We start from the raw sequence: 21,827 nt of genomic DNA on the forward strand, positions 1-21,827 counted from the left end.
GAAACTGCATCATAAGCTTTGCACAAACTCAGATATACCTGTTTATGTCAGCAGTGACTGATCAATCTTGTTAAAGATTAAGCGATCTTGGGTCTGTGAAAGGTGCTATATAAATTAATAATAATAATAATAATAATAATAATAATAATAAGTGTTGCCAGGCAAAACAAACCTCACCCGGTAGCACCTATGATGAATATGAAGGAAGATATCACGAAAAAAAAAAATAGGTACCCTATTGGTACATATTACCCATACATACTGCTTATAAATAAAATTGTTTTCTGATACCATGTCCATACAGTAAATATAGCATATATATTTACTCTATGAGGCAGTAGCCACAAAAATGAAGCGTAATCCAAAAATGAACAATTTAAAAATCACAGAAGTAAAATATACCAAGTGCCTGTACTTTTATATTATTCTACTCTTACCTCTTAGAGTTTTTGAAACTGAAACCTCTGAACCAAGGCTGGCATACACACTCTGTCGTCATGACCCAAACTCTTATTTCCCAGAAATGGCCCGGCGCTAGAGCTCAGTGGAACACACTTTCCCGCTGTAATAAGCATAAACATGTCTGAAAGCGATTTCTTTAGTCCATTTATTTCAAATGGTGAACCGAATTGTATACACTCACCAGCCATTTTAATTGGAACACATGTATGCACATGCGCAGTGTGCGATTGTTACACTCTTACATTCTTACACCATGATGACGTAGTGGCTAGCGCCTCTATATGAGGCAGTAGACACAACAAAAACAATTTTAGGCCCACTTTACACGGGGACGGTCTGAAACAAAAACGCAAAAGTCCATTTTCGTTCTCACTTTTTTCCGCGTCTACACAACCATTTTCAAGGAGGAAATCTGCATCTATACGGTGACGCATAAATGTGTGGAATTCAATTGGATGTGCATGCCAGGCGGCTAGGTGGTGCTGTGAAAGACCTCCGCTATGTCTGCACGCATGCGCAACGTCTTCCGTCTTGTCTGACCTGCACATCTGTGCCGCGAAAACTTTGACTACTCTGGCTATGGTAAGTAAGAAAGTAAGTAAAAAAGTAAGAGCATACTATACCCGCCTCTGTTCATTAACGGTATATGTGCAGATTTGGTATAGATGTTCGAAGGACTCCTGGACGTTTATTAAAGCTGCCAGAGCAGCTTGAAGGTCTGTTGGATCGATGTAATCAAACATGCTCTTACTTTTTTACTTACTTTCTTACTTCCCGGGCTGGCATGTACAGTATATGACATATGTATGACGTAAACGCGTACCCGACGTGAGCAGATCCAAGCAGAGTTTCGCGTATTGGGTAGTTTAGACGGATATGCAATGGGGGCTGTTTTTAACTTATCCACTCTGGAAGGCGTTTTCAATTTTTTCCGTTTTTCAGCCTCGGAAACGCCGTCCCCGTGTAGACGAAAGGCACTTCCGATAAAATATTTAGTCGTTTTTACCCGACAGCGTCCTCGTGTAAACGGGCCGTTAACCTTGACCAGATGACCCTCAAAATGTTGGAGGTTCTATCTGAGATCAATAGCCATCTATCCTGAAAGTTTCATGAAGATTGATCCAGCCGTTTTCCTGTAATATCATTAACGAGAAAACAAAGAAACCTGACCGAAAACAATACCTCGCCCCCTGGTGGACTCCGTCCTGGGTGAGGTTATAATGTTACTGTTATTTTGCAGTGCATCTTCACTGTTTATTGAGTCCAAGATAAATTATATTAACATTTAACTACCGTACATCTTGCCACACTGACTGTTAACACTATTTTGCTCTATAACATTACAGTCACCACCTTCATCCCTTTAAGAGTGTGAAATTACTTAGAGGTGCATGAAAAAAAAAATTGAAAGTGTACTGAATCAAAAAGCAGACCAGCTTTTCCCAGGCCAGTGTAACTTGTCCACTTTTTTTTTTTTTTTTGCCTTTTCCCTGCTCCCATTACACCTGCACTATGTTCTTGGTGTTCTTGATTGCATGGTTTAGGCAAGTGAGAATAACACCATCATTCAGTAGTCAGACAAAAAAGCGACTGATTGATAATGGAATGGTAATAGTAGGGGGAAATTTTGGCTTTGTGCTCCATAGCCAAGCTCCCTACTGAAGAATCAAAAATACAGGCAAGATTTCATAACAATTTATGATGTACTTTTGTATTACGTGGAATATTAAAGGCTGCATATGTTTAAGCTCTTAAAGTTCCACATAAATGGTTCATCTTTAGTAAGTGCATTGTGCGCAATGTGGGAGAAATCACCCCAGATGGGACAGGTTATTCGTTATTTTGTTATTTATCTTAAAACACATTCTTCAGTGGTGCAGTTCGAGTCTGAGATTGGGTTATTAGCTGTGTGTAGATTTTGTGCGTGTTCTCCCCACTTCTGCTTGGTTTCCACCCTGGTTTCCTCCCACCTCCCAAAAGCATGTGAGCAGATGGATTGGTTATGGTGTGAATACGTGTGTATGGTGCCCTGTGATGGACTACGTGTGTATGGTGCCCTGTGATGGACTGGCATACCATCCGTGGTGTGTCCCCCACCTTCACCAACACCCCATCCACACCCCCCAGAATAACCAGATCCATTGCAACCCCAAACAAATACAGGGTGAGTCAAAATTATGTTAACACTAATGGATTATTTTTCTCCTGAATGTGTAGTGCACCATGACCTCTGCTGGCATAATTGGGCCCTACTTTTTTGACACCCCAACAGTGACGTCAGATGTCTACTTACAGATGGTGCAGCAGTACGCCATTGATGAACTTCCACTACAGATCCGATTGGTTTCTACCATTTAAGTGTTAACATATGGTAATTTTGACTAACCCTGTATAAAGTGCTTATTGAAAGTGAATGCGAGAGTAGCTATGAATTATTCTGTAACTATAGTGAAAGTAATAGGAAAAGTATACCATCGCCAAACTGAGGAACATGGTAAGAAGTCTGCACTCATCAATGGATTCTGAGAGTTTAAGGGGTTAAATTGCTACAATGAACGAAGAGTGGTGTTTTTCCGTGCTATGTTACCTCAGGCTCATCTCATCTCATTATCTCTAGCCGCTTTATCCTGTTCTACAGGGTCGCAGGCAAGCTGGAGCCTATCCCAGCTGACTATGGGCAAAAGGCGGGGTACACCCTGGACAAGTCGCCAGGTCATCACAGGGCTGACACATAGACACAGATAACCATTCACACTCACATTCACACCTACGGTCAATTTAGAGTCACCAGTTAACCTAACCTGCATGTCTTTGGACTGTGGGGGAAACCGGAGCACCCGGAGGAAACCCACGCGGACACGGGGAGAACATGCAAACTCCGCACAGAAAGGCCCTCGCCGGCCATGGGGCTCGAACCCGGACCTTCTTGCTGTGAGGCGACAGCGCTAACCACTACACCACCGTGCCGCCCTACCTCAGGCTTTGGGATAAATTTATAAATTCATATTCAGTATGTAAAATGTATCTCTAGAATTAATATATTTCAGTAAAGCTGCTTTCTGATGATGTCCACTGTTAAAAGAGCTATATGAATAAAACTGAATTGAATTGAATTAATTCAGACTCACATGAGAAAGCGCACCTGCGAAGTCAGATGTGGACTTTCAGAGGCTTGAATGAAACAGGGGATGTCACATCAACTAACTTCTCAATTTATCACAGTCTGAGAAATCCCTAGCAACCAGAATGTGACTGGCGTGGGTGAAAGTATTAGAGTGAAACAGGGACAGAGAGTGCAGGCAGGAGGGAGAGATAAAGTGTGTGTGTGTGTGTGTGTGTGTGTGTGAGAGAGAGAGAGAGAGAGAGAGAGAGAGAGAGAGTCGGGGATAAGGCTGAGGTATGGGTATGGAAAGTCCTTGGCCTAAAAAAATGAGATCAGACCAATGAGAAAGTGCGCGCCTGCTCGGGAGCGCGCTTAGTTCAAGCATAAACTACTGCAAACGCTCAGCCCCTGACTGGCATCTTCATTCTTCAGTGTAAGCTATGAAAATGCTGAAAGATTGCCACACGTCATGGCAGACTCTAATAATGAAGTAGTAAGCCCAGTGAGCATTCATAAGCACTGCAACACTGCAACCTTGGTGCTCTTGGTGCAAAAAAAAAAAAAAAAGACACAATACAGTATATAAAGTCAGCTATTAATCACACCAGCACTCACACATGCTGTATAAACTAACATTTGATTTTCTTATTTATGCTCCCCATGTTGTTTTTCTTTTCCTTTTAACACACTCCAGGATTTACCTTACATCATAGAAATACTGCATCTGTCAATATGCGTCATCTATGGCAATTAAACTCAGGTTTATCCTACAGAATGGTTCTCTGATCCATACAACACACTGTCCAGTCCACATCTGGTCCCTGTGCTTTCACTGACACGCATGCGGCACTGTAGCTACTACTGTACTGTACTTACAGAGAGAGAGAGAGAGAGAGAGAGAGAGAAAGAAAGAGAGAGAGAGAGAGAGAGAGATTACAGCACTGACTAGAAAATTCCTGCAAATTCTCATATACACACAGGACTCCAGAAGTGCAGCAAATACAGTCGCAACATATTCACGCAGCTGGAACATCTGTGCAAAGGGCGGAACTCCTGACATGCAGCTTGTATGCCTATACGATCTAGTAAAAGCGTGCTTGAGATCACGACAAACACCACACACACACACACACACACACACACACGGGTTAAAGATAAATCACGAACTCACCCTTCCCAAAGAGGCGACAGGATCCTGCCAACACAGCCGAGATTCTCACAGCAGAGATGTCCGGTTTAAAAAAAATCCCTGCTCTCTCTCTCTCTCTCTCTGTTTCTCTCTCTCTCTCTCTCTCTCTCCTCGGGTGCGCATATTTTCCCGCTCTTCTTTCTCTCTGCGCACTCTCTACTCCCCATACTGGAGTGATGCATAAGCGAAGGTAATGAAAATCTTTTTTTCTTTTTTTTTTCTTTTCCCAAGACTATTCTCCACTTCACTGTGTTCCACTGACTTATAAGATGCTGAGATCTTTTTCTCTCCCAAGCCAGTGGGTTTTTAGAAGAAGACTGCAGTGCACCTGTGCACAGATCCATGCTTTTCTCAAGATATAAAAGCATAAACCATGCGTCACTTCACACATCCATAAACATCAGCTCTGCATAGGGAATCAGTGAGCAGGAGAAATTTCACACTCCTTGACCTGGACAAATTTCATTCTCCTGGACAATTTCGTTCCTGGGCTGGGGATCCCCTTGTCTCATCAGAATGCTAAGTGAGTACCAGAACTCAGAGTAGCAAATGAAGTCAATTCATATTTCAAATAAACAGTAGCTAATGATAGCAAATGAACCCGAAACAGTACTTCAGTTCTATTCTACAACACAGTATTTCTCTTTCAGAGAGTGTTCCAAGAAAACTAAGACCCCATAACTATCCAGAGATCGTTCATATTAGTATTTTGCTCTCAATGACAAAATATGATGTTAAATCAGATAAAAAACTGCAGAAGAGACTTGCTGGATTGAAAATCGTTTGTACACTTTCAGGCAAAGTTCTTCAAAGGTCTCTTTGTATTATAGACCATTAGGGAGTGTGTACTTGTACAGAAACATAGACTAGAAAATGTCGTTGGAGTTAAGGGAACGGCTCCTGGCTCAGGTCTTATATAATTTATCACTATCAGTTTGTTGATGTAAGTTGTGATTTTTCTATGTATACTAAGGTAAAGTTTGGTGTTCCACAAGATTCTTTCTTATGCCCACTGCTTTTTTCTTTATACATGCTACCTCTGGGTAATGTTATTCATAAGCATGGTATTAGCTTCCTCTGGGGGAAGCCATAGCCTAATGGTTAGAGAGGGAGCTTTGGGACCAAAAGGTTGCTGGTTGATTCCAGCAGGAAGTGCTGAAGTGCCCTTGAGCAAGACACCTAACCCCCAAATGCTTCCCAGGCTGCTCTAGGTATGTTGTACATTGCTCTGGATAAGCGTGTCTGCAAAATACCATTAATGTATTAAGTTAAGGGTTCTTAGCTTCCTAATGGTGAGTATACACTGTGCAATTTTAGGCTGTTCCAGACCAAAGATAACCAATGTGGCAATATCTTTGGTTGCGGCTCCAAAACAGCGGTCCGACGTCACACTGTGAGGTGAGAGACGTTCAAAGATGGCTGTTGTCATGGTCTTGAGACCAAAGATAGCCTGGAACAAAATTCTGACAATGGCAGAAATTAAGGATGACCATCTCACAATGCAACCTACATCTGCTAACCAACTAATAGGAATGCAGCATATTTCATTCCTGCATTGATGCACTGATCAGTGTGGCACCTTGCGCTCAATTCTTGCTAAGCTTCCTTGTTTACCACCATAATAACGCAGATGGACGATGCACACAGATAACGTTATAGTCTCGTACAGACTGTGATGGAGTCTATGATTCGGTAGGTGTCATCATCGTACATTCCACATACATCAAACTTGATGCCATACCCAAGTTTATTAGAGCCATGTGGCATGGTATGGCTAGCAATAAACTTATACGATTGCTGAAATTTCAGTCTGTAGGCACCATTAAGGAGTTTTTACATGTGCAGAAAGAAAGACTAGAAAATGATAGACTGGAAAATATTGTTGGAGGTAAGGGAACAGCCCTCTCCTGGCTCAGGTCTTATTTAACTGATCATTATCAGTTTCTTGGTGTAAATGGTAATTTTTCTATGCATACTAAGGTCAAGTTTGGTGTTCCACAAGGTTCTGTCTTAGGCCCACCACTTTTCTCTTTATATATGCTACCTCTGGGTAACATTATTTGTAAGCATGATATTAGCTTCCACTGTTATGCTGATGATACACAGTTGTATGTTTCAGCAAAATCAGATGAGAGACACCAGCTTAATAAAATTGAGGAATGTGTAAAGGACATTAGACACTGGATGCTTATTAACTTCCTTCTACTTAACTCTGACAAGACAGAAGTACTAGAACCACATGCAGCTAGAAGTGAGTTTTCTGATTACATAATAACTCTGGATGGCCTTTCTGTTTCATCATGGGCGGCAGTAAAAGACCTCGGGGTGATCATTAACTCCAGTCTTTCATTTGAAACTCATATTGGTAATATTACGAGTAGAGCTTTCTTTCATCTCAGAAATACTGCTAATATAAGAAATATAATGTCACTACATGATGGAGAAAAACTAGTGCATGCCTTTTTTACTTCTAGGTTGGATTATTGTAATGCCGTACTGTCTGGATGTTCCAGTAGGTACATAAACAAGCTCCAGTTAGCTCAAAATGCAGAAGCAAAAGTCCTTACTAGAACTAGAAGATAGGGCCACATCAACCCTATCCTATCCACACTGCATTGGCTCCCAGTCAAATTTCACATTGATTATAAAATACTGCTCTCAACCTTTAAAGTACCAAATGGTCTCGTGCCACAGTACCTGAGCAAACTTCTGTCGCCCCTCACTTTCATGAGTTCACTTGGGCTTGTTGACGGTGTAATGGCTAGATGCTTTATGTCCCCGGGTGCCCTCATGTCTGTGTTACCTTCTGGCTCTCCCTTTTAGTTATGCTGTCATAGTTAGTCTTGCCGGAGTCCCCGCTTTGCACTCAGCGCAAAATGTATACTGTTCTTAACCATTAGGTGACAACAGGCAGATGTAACAACCTGTATTCTCTCTCTCTCTCTCTCTCTCTCTCTCTTCCCCCGTCTCTCTGTCTTTCCCTTTGTCTGTCTCTCTCTGTCAAGTTACATATCGAACCTGAGACACCAGTGATGCTGACCTCTCCTGCTCTTCAGACCTGCCTGATCCATCCGGATGCCCTACTTCTGGATGGAGTCTCTTCATCATTCCTGTGGAGGATGGCCCCATATGGATAGTCAAAAGTCGCACTTGGAAGATGGCTCTGGAGACTTACAGTTTTGCTATGATGTCTGAGGACTACAATTGACATGATAACTTTCATGAACAGTTTTGCACTCAAGTCTTCATCAATGAACAATTGATAACTTCAACAAAATACAGTAGTGCTTGAAAGTTTGTGAACCCTTTAGAATTTTCTATATTTCTACATAAATATGACCTAAAACATCATCAGATTTTCACACAAGTCCTAAAAGTAGATAAAGAGAACCCAGTTAAACAAATGAGACAAAAATATTATACTTGGTCATTTAATTATTGAGGAAAATGATCCAATATTACATATCTGTGAGTGGCAAAAGTATGTGAACCTTTGCTTTCATTATCTGGTGTGACCCCCTTGTGCAGCAATAACTGCAACTAAACATTTCCGGTAACTGTTGATCAGTCCTGCACACCAGCTTGGAGGAATTTTAGCCCATTCCTCCGTACAGAACAGCTTCAATTCTGGGATGTTAGTGGGTTTCCTCACATGAACAGCTCACTTCAGGTCCTTCCACAACATTTCCATTGGATTAAAGTCAGGACTTTGACTTGGCCATTCCAAAACATTAGCTTTATTCTTCTTTAACCATTCTTTGGTAGAATGACTTGTGTGCTTAGGGTCATTGTCTTGCTGCATGACCCACCTTGTCTTGAGATTCAGTTCATGGACATTTTCCTTTAGAATTCGCTGGTAAAATTCAGAATTCATTGTTTCATCAATGATGGAAAGCTGTCCTGGCCCAGATGCAGCAAAACAGGCCCAAACCATGACACTACCACCACCATGTTTCACAGATGGGATAAGGTTCTTATGCTGGAATGCAGTGTTTTTCGTTTCTCCAAACATAACGCTTCACATTTAAACCAAAAAGTTCTATTTTGGTCTCATCCATCCACAAAACATTTTTCCAATAGCCTTCTGGCTTGTCCACATGATCTTTAGAAAACTGCAGATGAGCAGCAATGTTCTTTTTGGAGAGCAGTGGCTTTCTCCTTGCAACCCTGCCATACACACCATTGTTGTTCAGTGTTCTCCTGATGGTGGACTCATGAATATTAACATTAGCCAATGTGAGAGAGGCCTTCAGTTACTTAGAAGTTACCCTGGGGTCCTTTGTGATCTCACCGACTATTACACACCTTGCTCTTGGAGTGATCTTTGTTGGTCGACCACTCCTGGAGAGGGTAACAATGGCCTTGAATTTCCTCCATTTGTACACAATCTGTCTGACTGTGGATTGGTGGAGTCCAAACTCTTTAGAGATGGTTTTGTAACCTTTTCCAGCCTGATGAGCATCAACAACGCTTTTTCTGAGGTCCTCAGAAATCTCCTTTGTTTGTGCCATGATACACTTCCACAAACATGTGTTGTGAAGATCAGACTTTGATAGATCCCTGTTCTTTAAATAAAACAGGGTGCCCACTCACACCTGATTGTCATCCTATTGATTGAAAACACCTGATTCTAATTTCCCCTTCAAATGAACTGCTAATCCTCGATGTTCACATACTTTTGCCACTCACAGATATGTACTATTGGATCATTTTCCTCAATAAATAAATGACCAAGTATAATATTTTTGTCTCATTTGTTTAACTGGGTTCTCTTTATCTACTTTTAGGACTTGTGTGAAAATCTGATGATGTTTTAGGTCATATTTATGCAGAAATAGAGAACATTCTAAAGGGTTCACAAACTTTCAAGCACCACTGTATTTGTGAATGTGAGTGTGAATGGTTGTTTGTCTTTATGTGTCAGCCCTGTGATGACCTGATGACTTGTCCAGGGTGTATCCCACCTCTCACCCATAGTCAGCTGGGATAGGCTCCAGCTTGCTCACCCTGCACAAGATAAACTGTTACAGATAATGGATGGATGTTAAAATCTGTATTTTTCTGTAAAGCTGCTTTGCAACAATATTTGTTGTTAAAAGTGCTATACAAATAAACTGACTTCACTTGATTTGTAACCCGCTTTGAATGGGAAAAACAGTTTGTGTTCAAGATGTAACCTTTCATTGGTGTGTAGCTTCCATGGTCATTCATTCATTCATTCATTCATTCATTTTAAGCTGCAGCTTTATCAGGGTTGATTAAACTTGCAGTGGATCTGGAGCCTATTCTGGGAGCACTGGGTGCAAGATGAGGGATACACACCCTGGGACATCTCAGGGTAACATGCGCACACACACATTTGCCCTTATTCCCACATAGCATATCTAGTCCACCTACTGGAATGTTTTTGGGAGGTGGGTGGAAACTGGAGAACCTGGACCCAAGTGGATATAAGGAGAAGGTACACAGAAACTCAACACAGACAGAAGCCCAAGCTCAGGACCAAACTAGGACCTTGGACCTATGATGCGGCAACACGACCCATTGCAATATCACTAATAATCAGAAGTGATCAAAAGCTCTTTCATACATGCTTAAGAACCAAGTGCAACAGTATAAATCTACATGTGTATACATGTACCGTACATACCCACTTTAATGTATATTTTCTCTCTTTTTCTCTCTTTTCTCTCTTCTTTTCCCTTGGGTTCCTTCCTTGATCTCTGTTGAGGAAATCTTGTATTTTTAGAAGCTACATCAGTAGCATACGGTACACTCTGACCCCAAACAGATTGAGACCTTATTATAAGATGAACACAGATTTTGATACAAGAATAAGATCTGTCAAGATTTGTCAGTTATTTGCTGAAATTGCTTAATTTATTCACAGTGTAGTCATACTGTTATACTGTACAGTATGTCTGTGTTCAGACTCTGGCTTGCAGAGATTAATACACACACCTGATACCACTTATTTAACATGTTCAATATGTTAAAGTATCTTTATATTATGACCAGTGAAGGAGGAAGAGTTTATATTTGATTATCCAGATGCCTTTTAAATGAACAGAAGCCCTTGTGAAATTCAATAGTTAAATGGCTCACAGGGTGACGAACAGATGAGAGGCAGGGACAGTTACAGTAAGGAGGTTATGTTGGATTTTAATAGGCAGGGGAACTGAGGGTGTCCCATTATATCACTCCATACCCTCCGGGAGACAGCCAGGATGAACTGACAAGAGGAGGAAGAGACAGAGTAGGAGAGGTGAAATGGAAAGTTGCCGAGAGAGGTGGATTTGCTTTCTCGACAGCCTCATCAGCAAGAATGTATAAGTCAACTGCTTCAAACAGCAATAAAAGACTGTGGCAGGAACAAAATACCTCAATAACAAACATTATTATACATACAGGACACTTTTTTGATGGAATAAAAACTTATTCTATTTCCTTCTAACAGATTTCATTCATTTGGTTTGATAGCATACAATATTGTTATCATATAGTTTATCCTACATGTATTACATCACTCTACCCAATGGAGAATGAGCGTGCAATATTGTTACGATATTGCACATTGTCAAGACAACACGATGTCACACATCAGAGTGTGAATATCCAATGAAAAACTTCTGTTGCGCATGCGCACAGCCATTTCTGTGTTTGCTGGGAAAGAGAAAGACATGTTGAACACCCGAAAGGCTACCAAAACTTCATTATGCTTCATGCATATTTACAAGAGAAAAACATACCAACGGACATTGAAAAACTGGAAAAGAGACACGTTGGAGATGTAAAACTTCTGCGCTAGCAAGCAACTGTGACAATTTATAAACCTACATGGCTGCCAGGTTTGCTTCGTTAAATATGGAAGATTTTGAGAGAATTTTGGCTGCTAGGTCGTTCCGTTGTGTGTAGTTGTCGATATCGATTTTAAAAGTAACTAAGTAAATTACACAGGGAAATTAATACTTAAGTATGAGTGAAAATACTGTGGCGAGTGTGCATGGAAGAAGAGTCTGGAGACAGAACTCTTTGTTTCTCGGTCGTTAGCCTATGCTACTTGCTCTCGATAGGACTGTGTGGCAGCGGGGGCGTGGTCAAGCGTCGGTCTGTGACTGGAGGGCGGAGTCAGGGAAGGTAAGTGGCAGAATCATTGCACCTGATGTTAATTAATGTTTGTGTGTCTTCCCCAATGACCGCGCCCTATTTAAGGAGAGAGAGTGAGAGCAGAGGGAGCTCTCTCCCCAACCAGATGACTGGTGCGTGTGTGTGCGCGTGCATGTGTGGCTGGGAGAGTAAATGTTGGCACTGAAAAGAGTTTTGTGAACTCAGTTCTGGCCTGCCGTCCTTCTGTGCGCCACCCATCCATACGAACTGTCACAGACTGGCTTGACAACATTATTAGCTTTCACTAACACTACTGATGAATGCTACACTGGCTGGAAGGTGACTGCACTGTCATGCTAACAGCACCAAGTCGTGGGTAAGCTAGTGTTGGCCTTCACTAACACTACTGATGAATGCTACACTGGCTGGAAGGTGACTGCACTGCCGTGCTAACAGCACCAAGTCATGGGTAAGCTAACGTTGGCCTTTGCTAACACTACTGATGAATGCTACACCGGTTGGAAGGTGACTGCACTGCTGTGGTAACAGCACCGAGTCGCAGGTAAGCTAGCATTGGCCTTAACTAACACTACTGATGAACGCTACACTGGCTGGAAGGTGACTGCACTGCCGTGCTAACAGCACCAACTTGTGGGTAAGCTAGTGTTGGCCTTTGAGAATGCTAATATGCTGATATGAAGAGAGTGTGTATGTATAATAATAATAATAATAATAATAATAATAATAATAGCTTTTTTCATGGTATATCAGATATATTCTATTCAGCTAGCATGATACTGAACTCGTCTTCGACTCGTTCAATATCATGCTAGCTGAATGGAATATATGATATACCACTCAATGCCAGCTAATATTATTTAATTATTGAATCCTTTTATCATATTTGATTGTGGTTCATAACTATTGAGAATATACAATTTTTGTCTTGTAATTTTTATGCAGTAGTGTGTTCTCTAACATCATAGTCCTTTCTTTCATGCATGTTAAAATCAGAACAAGAACTGCAGTAATCTGACAAGGTCAACAAAACATCATCAGTTATTTGCAGTTTGTTGAAAGGCACTTTATGGCCTTGGCACAAAGTATGATGTTTGGGATGTTTGGTGGAACCCCAACACTGATCATCACCCTGAAAACACCATCCACACAGTACAGCATGATGGTGGTAGCATCATGTTATGTGGATGCTTTTCATCAGCAGGGGTTACAAAACTGGTCAGAGGACAAGATGGATGGAGCCAATCCAAGTCAATCCTTCAATAAAATCTGTTCAAGTCTGTAAGAGATTTGAGACTAGGGTGGAAGTTTAACTTCCAACAGGATAATAACACTAAGTATATTGCCAAAACTACACAGAGTGTTTCAGAACCAATAATCTAAATGTGTTAGAATGGCCCAGTCAAAGACAAGAACTCAATCCAATTAAGAATCTGTGGGAAGACTTGAAAATTGTTATTCACCAACAATCTCCATCCTATCTATCTATCTATCTATCTATCTATCTATCTATCTATCTATCTATCTATCTATCTATCTATCTATCTATCTATCTATCTATCTATCTAGAAACAAGGTTGAATCTAAAACCCTAGAGGGGAACTTTTAACCCTTATGTGATTATATTGTCCATACAATATTATAATCAATCAAATAATGGTAATTTCTCATTAATCAACACTTTATATTAATAATATGCAGTAGGGTGCAAAAATTTGAGAGGATTCATGAAAATACTTCTATTTCTCAGTCTTTTCTAATTTAATACAACAATTTTCATTACAAATTATATTACTGACAACAACCTGAGGGAAAAGTAGAATCTTTGATATGGACTCCACAAGTTTGTGCAAAACCTTATGATCCATTTTAGATCAAATCAAACACAGCTTCAGTAGGAGAGCTTAGAAATGAGGAAAATCTGACCTTTTGGTTAAAGCAGTTAACATAGTACAATATCATTAATTTGCTTACATTTAAACAGGGACCTGGCATGGTGGTGTAGTGGTTAGCACTGTCGCCTCACAGCAAGAAGGTTCTGGGTTCAAGCCCAGTAGCCGACGGGGGCCTTTCTGTGTGGAGTTTGCATGTTCTCCCTGTGTCTGTGAAGGTTCTCAGTTATCCAGGTCATCGTAAACCATAGGTGTTAAAGAAGGCAACTGGACTTGCTTGAAATTCTTGAAGATGTTTCACCTCTCATCTGAAAGGCTTCTTCAGTTCTGTCTGACTAGTGGGGAGTTATTTATCCTCTAGTGGACCAAAAGCAAACCTAAGAAGAGTTGTTGAGGTCACATGGGTCGTTGACACTCTCAGTCGTCCTGTAGGTGTTAGGGTCACTGGAGGCCGAATACCTACACTGTTTGACTCTCACCACCCACTGGAACACAAATTGGGGGGTCATTAGAACCTTACATCACAGGGCTCAGAATATTCCTACAACAGTAGAGGGAAAAGAGAAGGAGCAAAAACACCTCAAGGAAGCACTTCAGAAGTGCAGGTATCCCAACTGGGCTTTCGTCAAGACCAGAAAAAGAAACATAATGGACAGGGAAGAAAACAACAACAAACACAAAAACTTTGTCGTTCCCTACATTTCTGAACTATCTGAGAAACTCAGGAGGATCTTCTACAAACACAACATCCCTGTACACTTTAGACTGAGTAACACTTTGAAGCAGAAATTGGTTCACCCTAAGGACAGAATACCCAGACACTAACAGGACAATGTAGTGTATGCAATTCAATGCAGTGAGGAATACATGGGCCTGTACATTGGGGAAACAAAACAACTGCTTCACAGGTGCATGGCTCAACACAGGAGAGCCAGTTCCTCAGACCAGGACTCTGCAGTCTATCTTCATCTCAATAACAAAGGACAATCGTTTCAGGACTACAATGTACACATTTTAGCCAGAGAAGATCGGTGGTTTGAAAGAGGAGTAAAAGAAGCCATTTTCGTCAACTGGAACGACCATCACTGAATAGAGGAGGTGGTCTGAGATACTATTTATCAGCCACCTACAATGCAGTCCTTGGCACACTTCCCAGAAAACTGAATACACATCCACACCAAGACTCAGCTGACTTCAATGACTCACATGATGGCAGAGAGAGTCAACGACCCACAGATCACCCTAATGGCCCTCTAGGCTGCTAACACCATTCAAACCTGGCCTCCAGTGACCCTAACACCTACAGGATGGCTGAAAGTGTCAATGACCCATGTGGCCTCAACGACTCTCCTTCAGGTTGCTTTTGGTCCACTAGAGGATAAATACCTGGAACTCCCCACTAGTCAAACAGAGTCAACAGCACCTTCAATTTCGTTGTACCTTTGGAAAAGTGACAATGACAATAAAGACTTATCAAGAATTTCAAGCAAGTCCTGTAGGTGCCTTCTTTAGCACCTATAGTTCTCCCTATGTCTGTGTGGGTTTCCTCCGGGTACTCTGGTTTCCCCCACAGTCCAAAGACATGCGGTTAGGTTAACTGGCTACTCTAAATTGTCCATAAGTGTGAACGTATGTGTGTGTGAATGGTTGAGAGGAGAAAACCTCTATAATAATCCGGTAGAGGGAAACCACTACTGTAATTTTCCCCTAGTAACTTTGATGGCTGAAGCAGTCAGTGCAGACCCACCATCAGGCAGAATACTAAAAAAGAAGAAATGGGGACCTTGAAATAGTGCAAAAATCTTGTATACTCAAGACTCAAGTTATTGAAAACTTGCTTTCATTGTTTGAAACATTTCAAAATTCCAAAAACTTTGGTTTATTTCCATCTATATAATCAGTGGCAAAGTTTGTTTGTTTGTTTGTCTTGAGCTAACATCGCCATTTCTCAATGGATTTTCACCAAATTTGGCAAGTCTGGGGATGACCTGGAATTTTGCATATATAAACAAAATTCATGTACGGGCCCCAGGGGGTCCCTGCTGGGCCCCTGGTTGGTGGATGTTTGGATTTTTGTTTGACTTGAGTTAACATCACCATTTCTCGATGGATCTTCACCAAATTTGACATGGAAATCTGGGGGCAACCCAGAATTTTGCAAAACCCAGACAATGCTGGGTAACCTGCTTGTTTAAAATAAAGACAAACCCCCACATTTTCAGTGTGGTCTCAGACTTTTGGACCCCAATGTATGTTAAATGTCTTTCACGTTTCCCTCCAGCTCAAGTCTGTGAAAGTAAATTGCATTAGAAGTCTTTCTTCAAATTTACTGCTTTCCTGTGTGTTGGCATATGGCTGTGCAGTTGGCACATTACCACTTCTCTGGATTTGCCTTTCTAATGACATTTTCTGTTCAATCATTTCATCTTTACTGATTTAATTTTGTCTTCTAGTGTCCTTTTGTTTTTACTCTAATATTTCGTTCCTGATTAAGATGAGATCCCCTCCTATCCCTTTTTACTCTTCTCATCTCAATTCCAGATCTTTCCTCTCCTTGCCTCTTCACTTCTCTCCTACCCATTACTATTCTTTTCTCTCCTCATCTGTCAACTTACCTTTCTTCCACTCTCTTCTCCTTCTTTCCCTTTTTCTTTGCTCCAGTCTTATCCCCTCCTTTCATCTTTCCTCCCTTCTCATCTCCCTTGTTCTCTATGGACACCATATCTCGCTGCAGTTCTGCTGCATGTCAGTGGAGGCTTCGGTTGTGACGCTGAATAGTTTTAGATTCTTTTCCAGGTCAGGTTTTCTGACTTAAACCAGGCCAGGCCTGAAACTGCACACACTGTTCAGACAGCCTATAGAGTCTCCCTAACCTCATTCACAGCCTCAAAACTAAACATATACACACACAAGCCTGAATATTCACTCCAAATATGTAATGCAATCCATCATCTGCTGATCTTTTGAGGTGATGTTACTTACTTGTGTGAAATTAAGCTAATGCTATAATGCAATGTAAAATGTTTTAATGAACGAATTGCTTTAATTTTTAAATTTTTTTTTAATACGAGAGTATCCATTTACTTCACTGTTACCAAGACGTATCTTGAATATTTTTGCTAAATCTGGTGACATTGGTTTGATTATTCAAATAGCAGAGTTTATAAGTGTTTGAGTAAATAATATTTTCAAATGTGAATTAATTGTGCCATTATAAGAAAATAATGAATGATGGAGTGGTGTGATGCATTACAACAGAAAAAAATTAAGTTCATTTCAAGAATGAGCACTTGAATATAAACCTGTGATTATGCCTTATCGCCAACGCTACAGTCAGAGCTGTACTGTGATAGAAAATTACACAGAAACTTCTGACCAAGCAGCTTCAAGAAATCAACAGTGCGATAATATGCAATAACTGTGTTGATGGCGAGAATCAGGAAAAGCCTATTTAGTTTTCCCTGAATTTTATGATTTTTTTGAAGGTCTAACTGATCTAACTTTCTCGTTTCCCTTCTTCTCTAAAAACCTCCTTCCAGATTTGCGCACAATTTAGCACTAGCCTTCATACTTCAATGGTCACCATTCACGGTTTCACTCCAAAATCTTATTTTCAAACAATAGTCACTTCAAAGCATATATTTATTTGAATATATTTCCTGTATGCAGAGATTTGTTAAGCATATACAGTATACTTTAATTCATGCAGCGATACATATATTTGCTTACATAACAGAAATTTCTAAAGATAACAAACAAGTGGCTCATCAATATACATTTGTTGTACATTATATTTGTTCAGAATACATTTCATATCTCCTTATCACTTATGGTAATAAAGACAATATAAGATGAAGTGAGATTGTCATTACAGAATGAGCTGAGATATTCTTTTTCTAAAATTCTGTGAAAGAAAAGGAAGTCATCAGCTTTAGACATCAACACACCGTGAAGATCTGTAACTAGTATTCTCAAAATGAAAATGAAATATTAGGTGTTAGCTGACTTTAACTTAACTAGCGACTTAAAGAAGTTATTCCAGTGGTTTTCCAGACACTATGAAAAATAATTTCCAGATACAACATTACTCTCAATATTCCATTAGATTTATGGAAAGACCTTCAATCTCTGTGCAATTATTTATATATATATATATATATATATATATATATATATATATATATATATATATATATATATATATATATCTCCATTATCTGTAGCCGTTTATCCTGTTCTTCTGGGTCGCAGGCAAGCTGGAGCCTATCCCAGCTGACTATGGGCGAGAGGCGGGGTACACCCTGGACAAGTTGCCAGAACATTGCAGGGCTGACACATAGACACAAACAACCATTCACACTCACATTCACACCTACGGTCAATTTAGAGCCACCAATTAGCCTAACCTGCATGTCTTTGGACAGTGGGGGAAACCAGCGCACCCGGAGGAATCCCACACAGACACAGGGAGAACATGCAAACTCCGCACAGAAAGGCCCTCGTCGGCCATTGGGCTCAAACCCAGAACCTTCTTGCTGTGAGGTGACAGTGCTAACCACTACACCACTGTTCCGCCTCCCATTTTTTGTTTACCACATAATTCCATATATGTTCCAGATGTTATTTCATAATTCTGATGTCTTCAGTATTGTTAGACAATGTAGAAAATAGTCAAAATACAGAAAAACCTATGAATGAGTAGGTGTATCCAAACTTTTGACTGGTGTGTGTGTGTGTGTGTGTGTGTGTGTGTTTGTGTGTGTGTGTGTGTGTTTCACTGGGTAACTTTTACTCTTTTTAGAGAGGGACCAAATGTTATCTGGTGTAGAGTATAATTTTCTTCAATTTCAGTAAATTTTACTCAGGCAAATTTCCTGTGTAATCTTTGTATGCTTCTTGAGACAACAAAACGTGCACCAGTGCTTGTTTGCTCTCTTTTCTTCTTTGTCTTTTTCTGACACTAATGATTTTGGTGTGCTCTGATTTTGTTGTCAATTTCAACAAATCTAAGCAATATTTTCAAAGTCATATGACTTTTTCTGTATTCAGCACATGTTCAGCTACAATGATATCTACGTAGTACAGTATGTATGTCATGACTGTACTTAAAAAAATACCAGATAAATGAAGATGTTGTAAAAAGCAGTTTTAGAAATGTGTTGGAATGTGTGAAAAAACATGACCTTACCCATTGTGATGAGCCATTTTTGTCACTTGAGGTGATTCTGTTCAGTCTTAGGAATGTATCAAACACAAAAACTTAAATCTGCTCCATTGATTTGGACAAGTAACTGGCCATCAAAAAGTTTATGTCCTATCGTTTTGGGATAAAGGGTTGGTAGTGGGAAGGGTACTCACTGAGAAGAGTAAAAAAAATCCATTCCATTCAATGAGAAGAGTAAAAAAATCCATTCCATTCAATGAGAAGAGTGAATACCCCTCCCACTGCAATGTTAATCCCATCAGGTCAAGTGATCAAAATGGTTTGTCACAATGGGTAAGGTCACGTTTTTTACACATTCCAACACAGTTCTAAAACTGATTTTTTATAAAAGCTTCATTTATCTCTTATTTTTTAAAAGTACAATCATGACACATATTACATAGATATTATTGTAGCTGAACTTGTGCTGAATACATAAAAGTCACATGACTTTGAAAATACTGCTTAGATTTGTTGAAATTGACAAGATCAGAGCATGCCAAGATCATTGGAGTGCCAGAAAATACCCTCAGACCCCAGAGGATTAAGAAAAGTATTTCAGAAGGGGTAGCATGGTGAAGATACAGCTTTCTAAGAAATTAAATAAGACATGCTTCACTCTAATGGCTGGGGATCATGAAGGCTGTATTCATGGAGAATAGCTTGTGATGCCTTATGGTCTGCATGGCAATGACAGTTGGAAGCTATAAATATGAGCAACCAAATAAGAATATTAAGTAAATGACATGCATTTAATCTCTTCACGTCCCAGGACCAATTATGCTTGGCAAGGAGTCACTGAATAATTAATGAATTAATGAGAATGAGTTAATGCTTCACTCATATTTTGTGTCATGATTGTGATGGGCTGTATGTTCTCAATATCAAAAATAAGACTATTTAATTTTGTCACATGCAAAATGCCGATTTAGGAGATAGAGAGGACTGCATTTAAAGCTCTTTATCATGCAATATGATAATATTATCATTTCTGTATGTGCTCTTTGAGTAGATAATATATCTATACCACTAGAGGGCCTGTGTGAAGAGAACGTTCATCAATGTTTTTATATCTAGTTTCCTAAAGAGGGAATCTGTACAGGCCCAGCTAATTTAACACTGGCCACTTTACTGTACACTAGCATGTTAGTAAAATATCCATTTTGAATAGTACTTACTGGAAAACACTGCACAACTCATGACTTTTGTAGAAGGTAGGTTTTTGTGATGTAGGAAAATCATAAATAGCGGTTAGTTTGGATAGGAACATTGTTTGTCTGTGCTGTGTGATCTCAGACAGCAGTGAGAGGGGTGCCAGGGAAATCAGGGTTTATGTAGGTAAAGTCCTGGAAATCTTCCTGATCGATGGCTGCAAGAACATCTGGATCAGAGGGCGTCAGGGCTGCGGAAGCAGCTGTGAAAAACTTGTCAAAATTTTCTCCTTTTTTCCCTCCCTATAAGACAAGGGAGAATAAGCAGCTATTATGTACAAATTCACAGACACATATGCTTACACACACACACACACACACACACACACACACACACACACACACACACAGTATACATATACACAGCAGAGTTATTTTACTGTCGAAAACAGTCACCTCTAAATACAAGGATGAGATAATTTTATGAATTATAATGCCATAATCAGATTTGTAAATCTTTTGCTTCTGATTGGAACTTTGTGGTTCCTCATATTACAGCAACAAATCTTAAATTACATCTTTACAATGCTCATAATACAATCACAAATCACAATTTATTAATTTACAGCTTTGTTTGCGAATCACCAGCTACGCTGACAGCTCACAATTGCAACTTGTGGGTTTAGAAATATCTCAAAATAGTTATGTTTTGAGGAAAGTAGGCAGGGTTGACATGAAACATTATGAGTTGAAACTATATACAGTGTAAAATCATCATATTAAGTGCTGTGATTTGTGAACCTATTACATGAGACAAAAAAAAAACCAATCCAAGCTTGATGCATGATTTATTACTATGCAAGTCAGAAAAGAAGTGCACACAGAATATTTGTGTTCAAGATGCAGGTTTATGACATTGACCTATACTTCTATTTTATATATATATATATATATATATATATATATATATATATATATATATATATATATATATATATATATATATATATATAAAACTATTATAGTTTCTGTGTTGTATTTACTGTATGTGCAATTTCTTTTTATCACATACAACACACAAGCTCACATACAATATACAAACTCTGGACACTACATGATACACACATACACACATACACACACATTTCTATCTTTGTAGGGATACTCACTGACATAATGCATTCCCTAGCCCCTAACCTTTGCCATCACAACTAAATGCCTAACCCTTACCCTAATCCAAACCTAAACCTAATTCTAAGCTGAACCCTGAAACTAAGTCTTAACTCTCAAACATCCCTTTAAAGAAGTGAGGACCAGTCAAAATGTTCTCACTTCCCAAAAATGTCCTAACTTTGTTGCTAAAAAAAACATATTCTGGTCCACAATATGTAGCAATTACAGGTGCGCGCGCGCGCGCACGCACACACACACACACACACACACAGAGTGCGCTAAGAGCTACATTATTGAGGGGAACTGACAGGCCTGGGCTTGAATGGTGGTTGAATCTCCAGTCTCTCCAGTCTGTCCCAGTCTATCCAGCGGAAGAAAGGATGCTCACGTATCTCTCTTTCTGCATCCTCTCCCCCACCCAGACGCTTCGCTGGATTCTTGGTCAAAAGCTAGAGAGAGAGAGAGAGAGAGAGAGAGAGAATGCACCATCACATTAAATATAATAATTTTAGAGCCAAGTGATTCTCTA

General features: G+C 39.9%; 1 protein-coding gene across 1 annotated transcript in view; it reads right to left on the bottom strand.

Moving 5' to 3' along the window:
* Positions 1-20,266: 20,266 nt before the first annotated feature.
* Positions 20,267-21,827, bottom strand: part of prkcg (protein kinase C, gamma) — a 69,804-nt gene continuing 68,243 nt past the window's right edge. Inside the window, exons 15-16 of the mRNA XM_060920507.1 lie at positions 21,607-21,747; positions 20,267-20,428 (exon numbers count right to left, since the gene is read on the bottom strand). Of these exons, the coding sequence (XP_060776490.1) occupies positions 20,267-20,428; positions 21,607-21,747 (303 nt within the window). The remainder of the gene's footprint in view (positions 20,429-21,606; positions 21,748-21,827) is intronic.

The sequence above is a fragment of the Neoarius graeffei genome, chromosome 5 (assembly GCF_027579695.1).
Source record: "Neoarius graeffei isolate fNeoGra1 chromosome 5, fNeoGra1.pri, whole genome shotgun sequence".
NCBI lineage: Eukaryota > Metazoa > Chordata > Actinopteri > Siluriformes > Ariidae > Neoarius > Neoarius graeffei.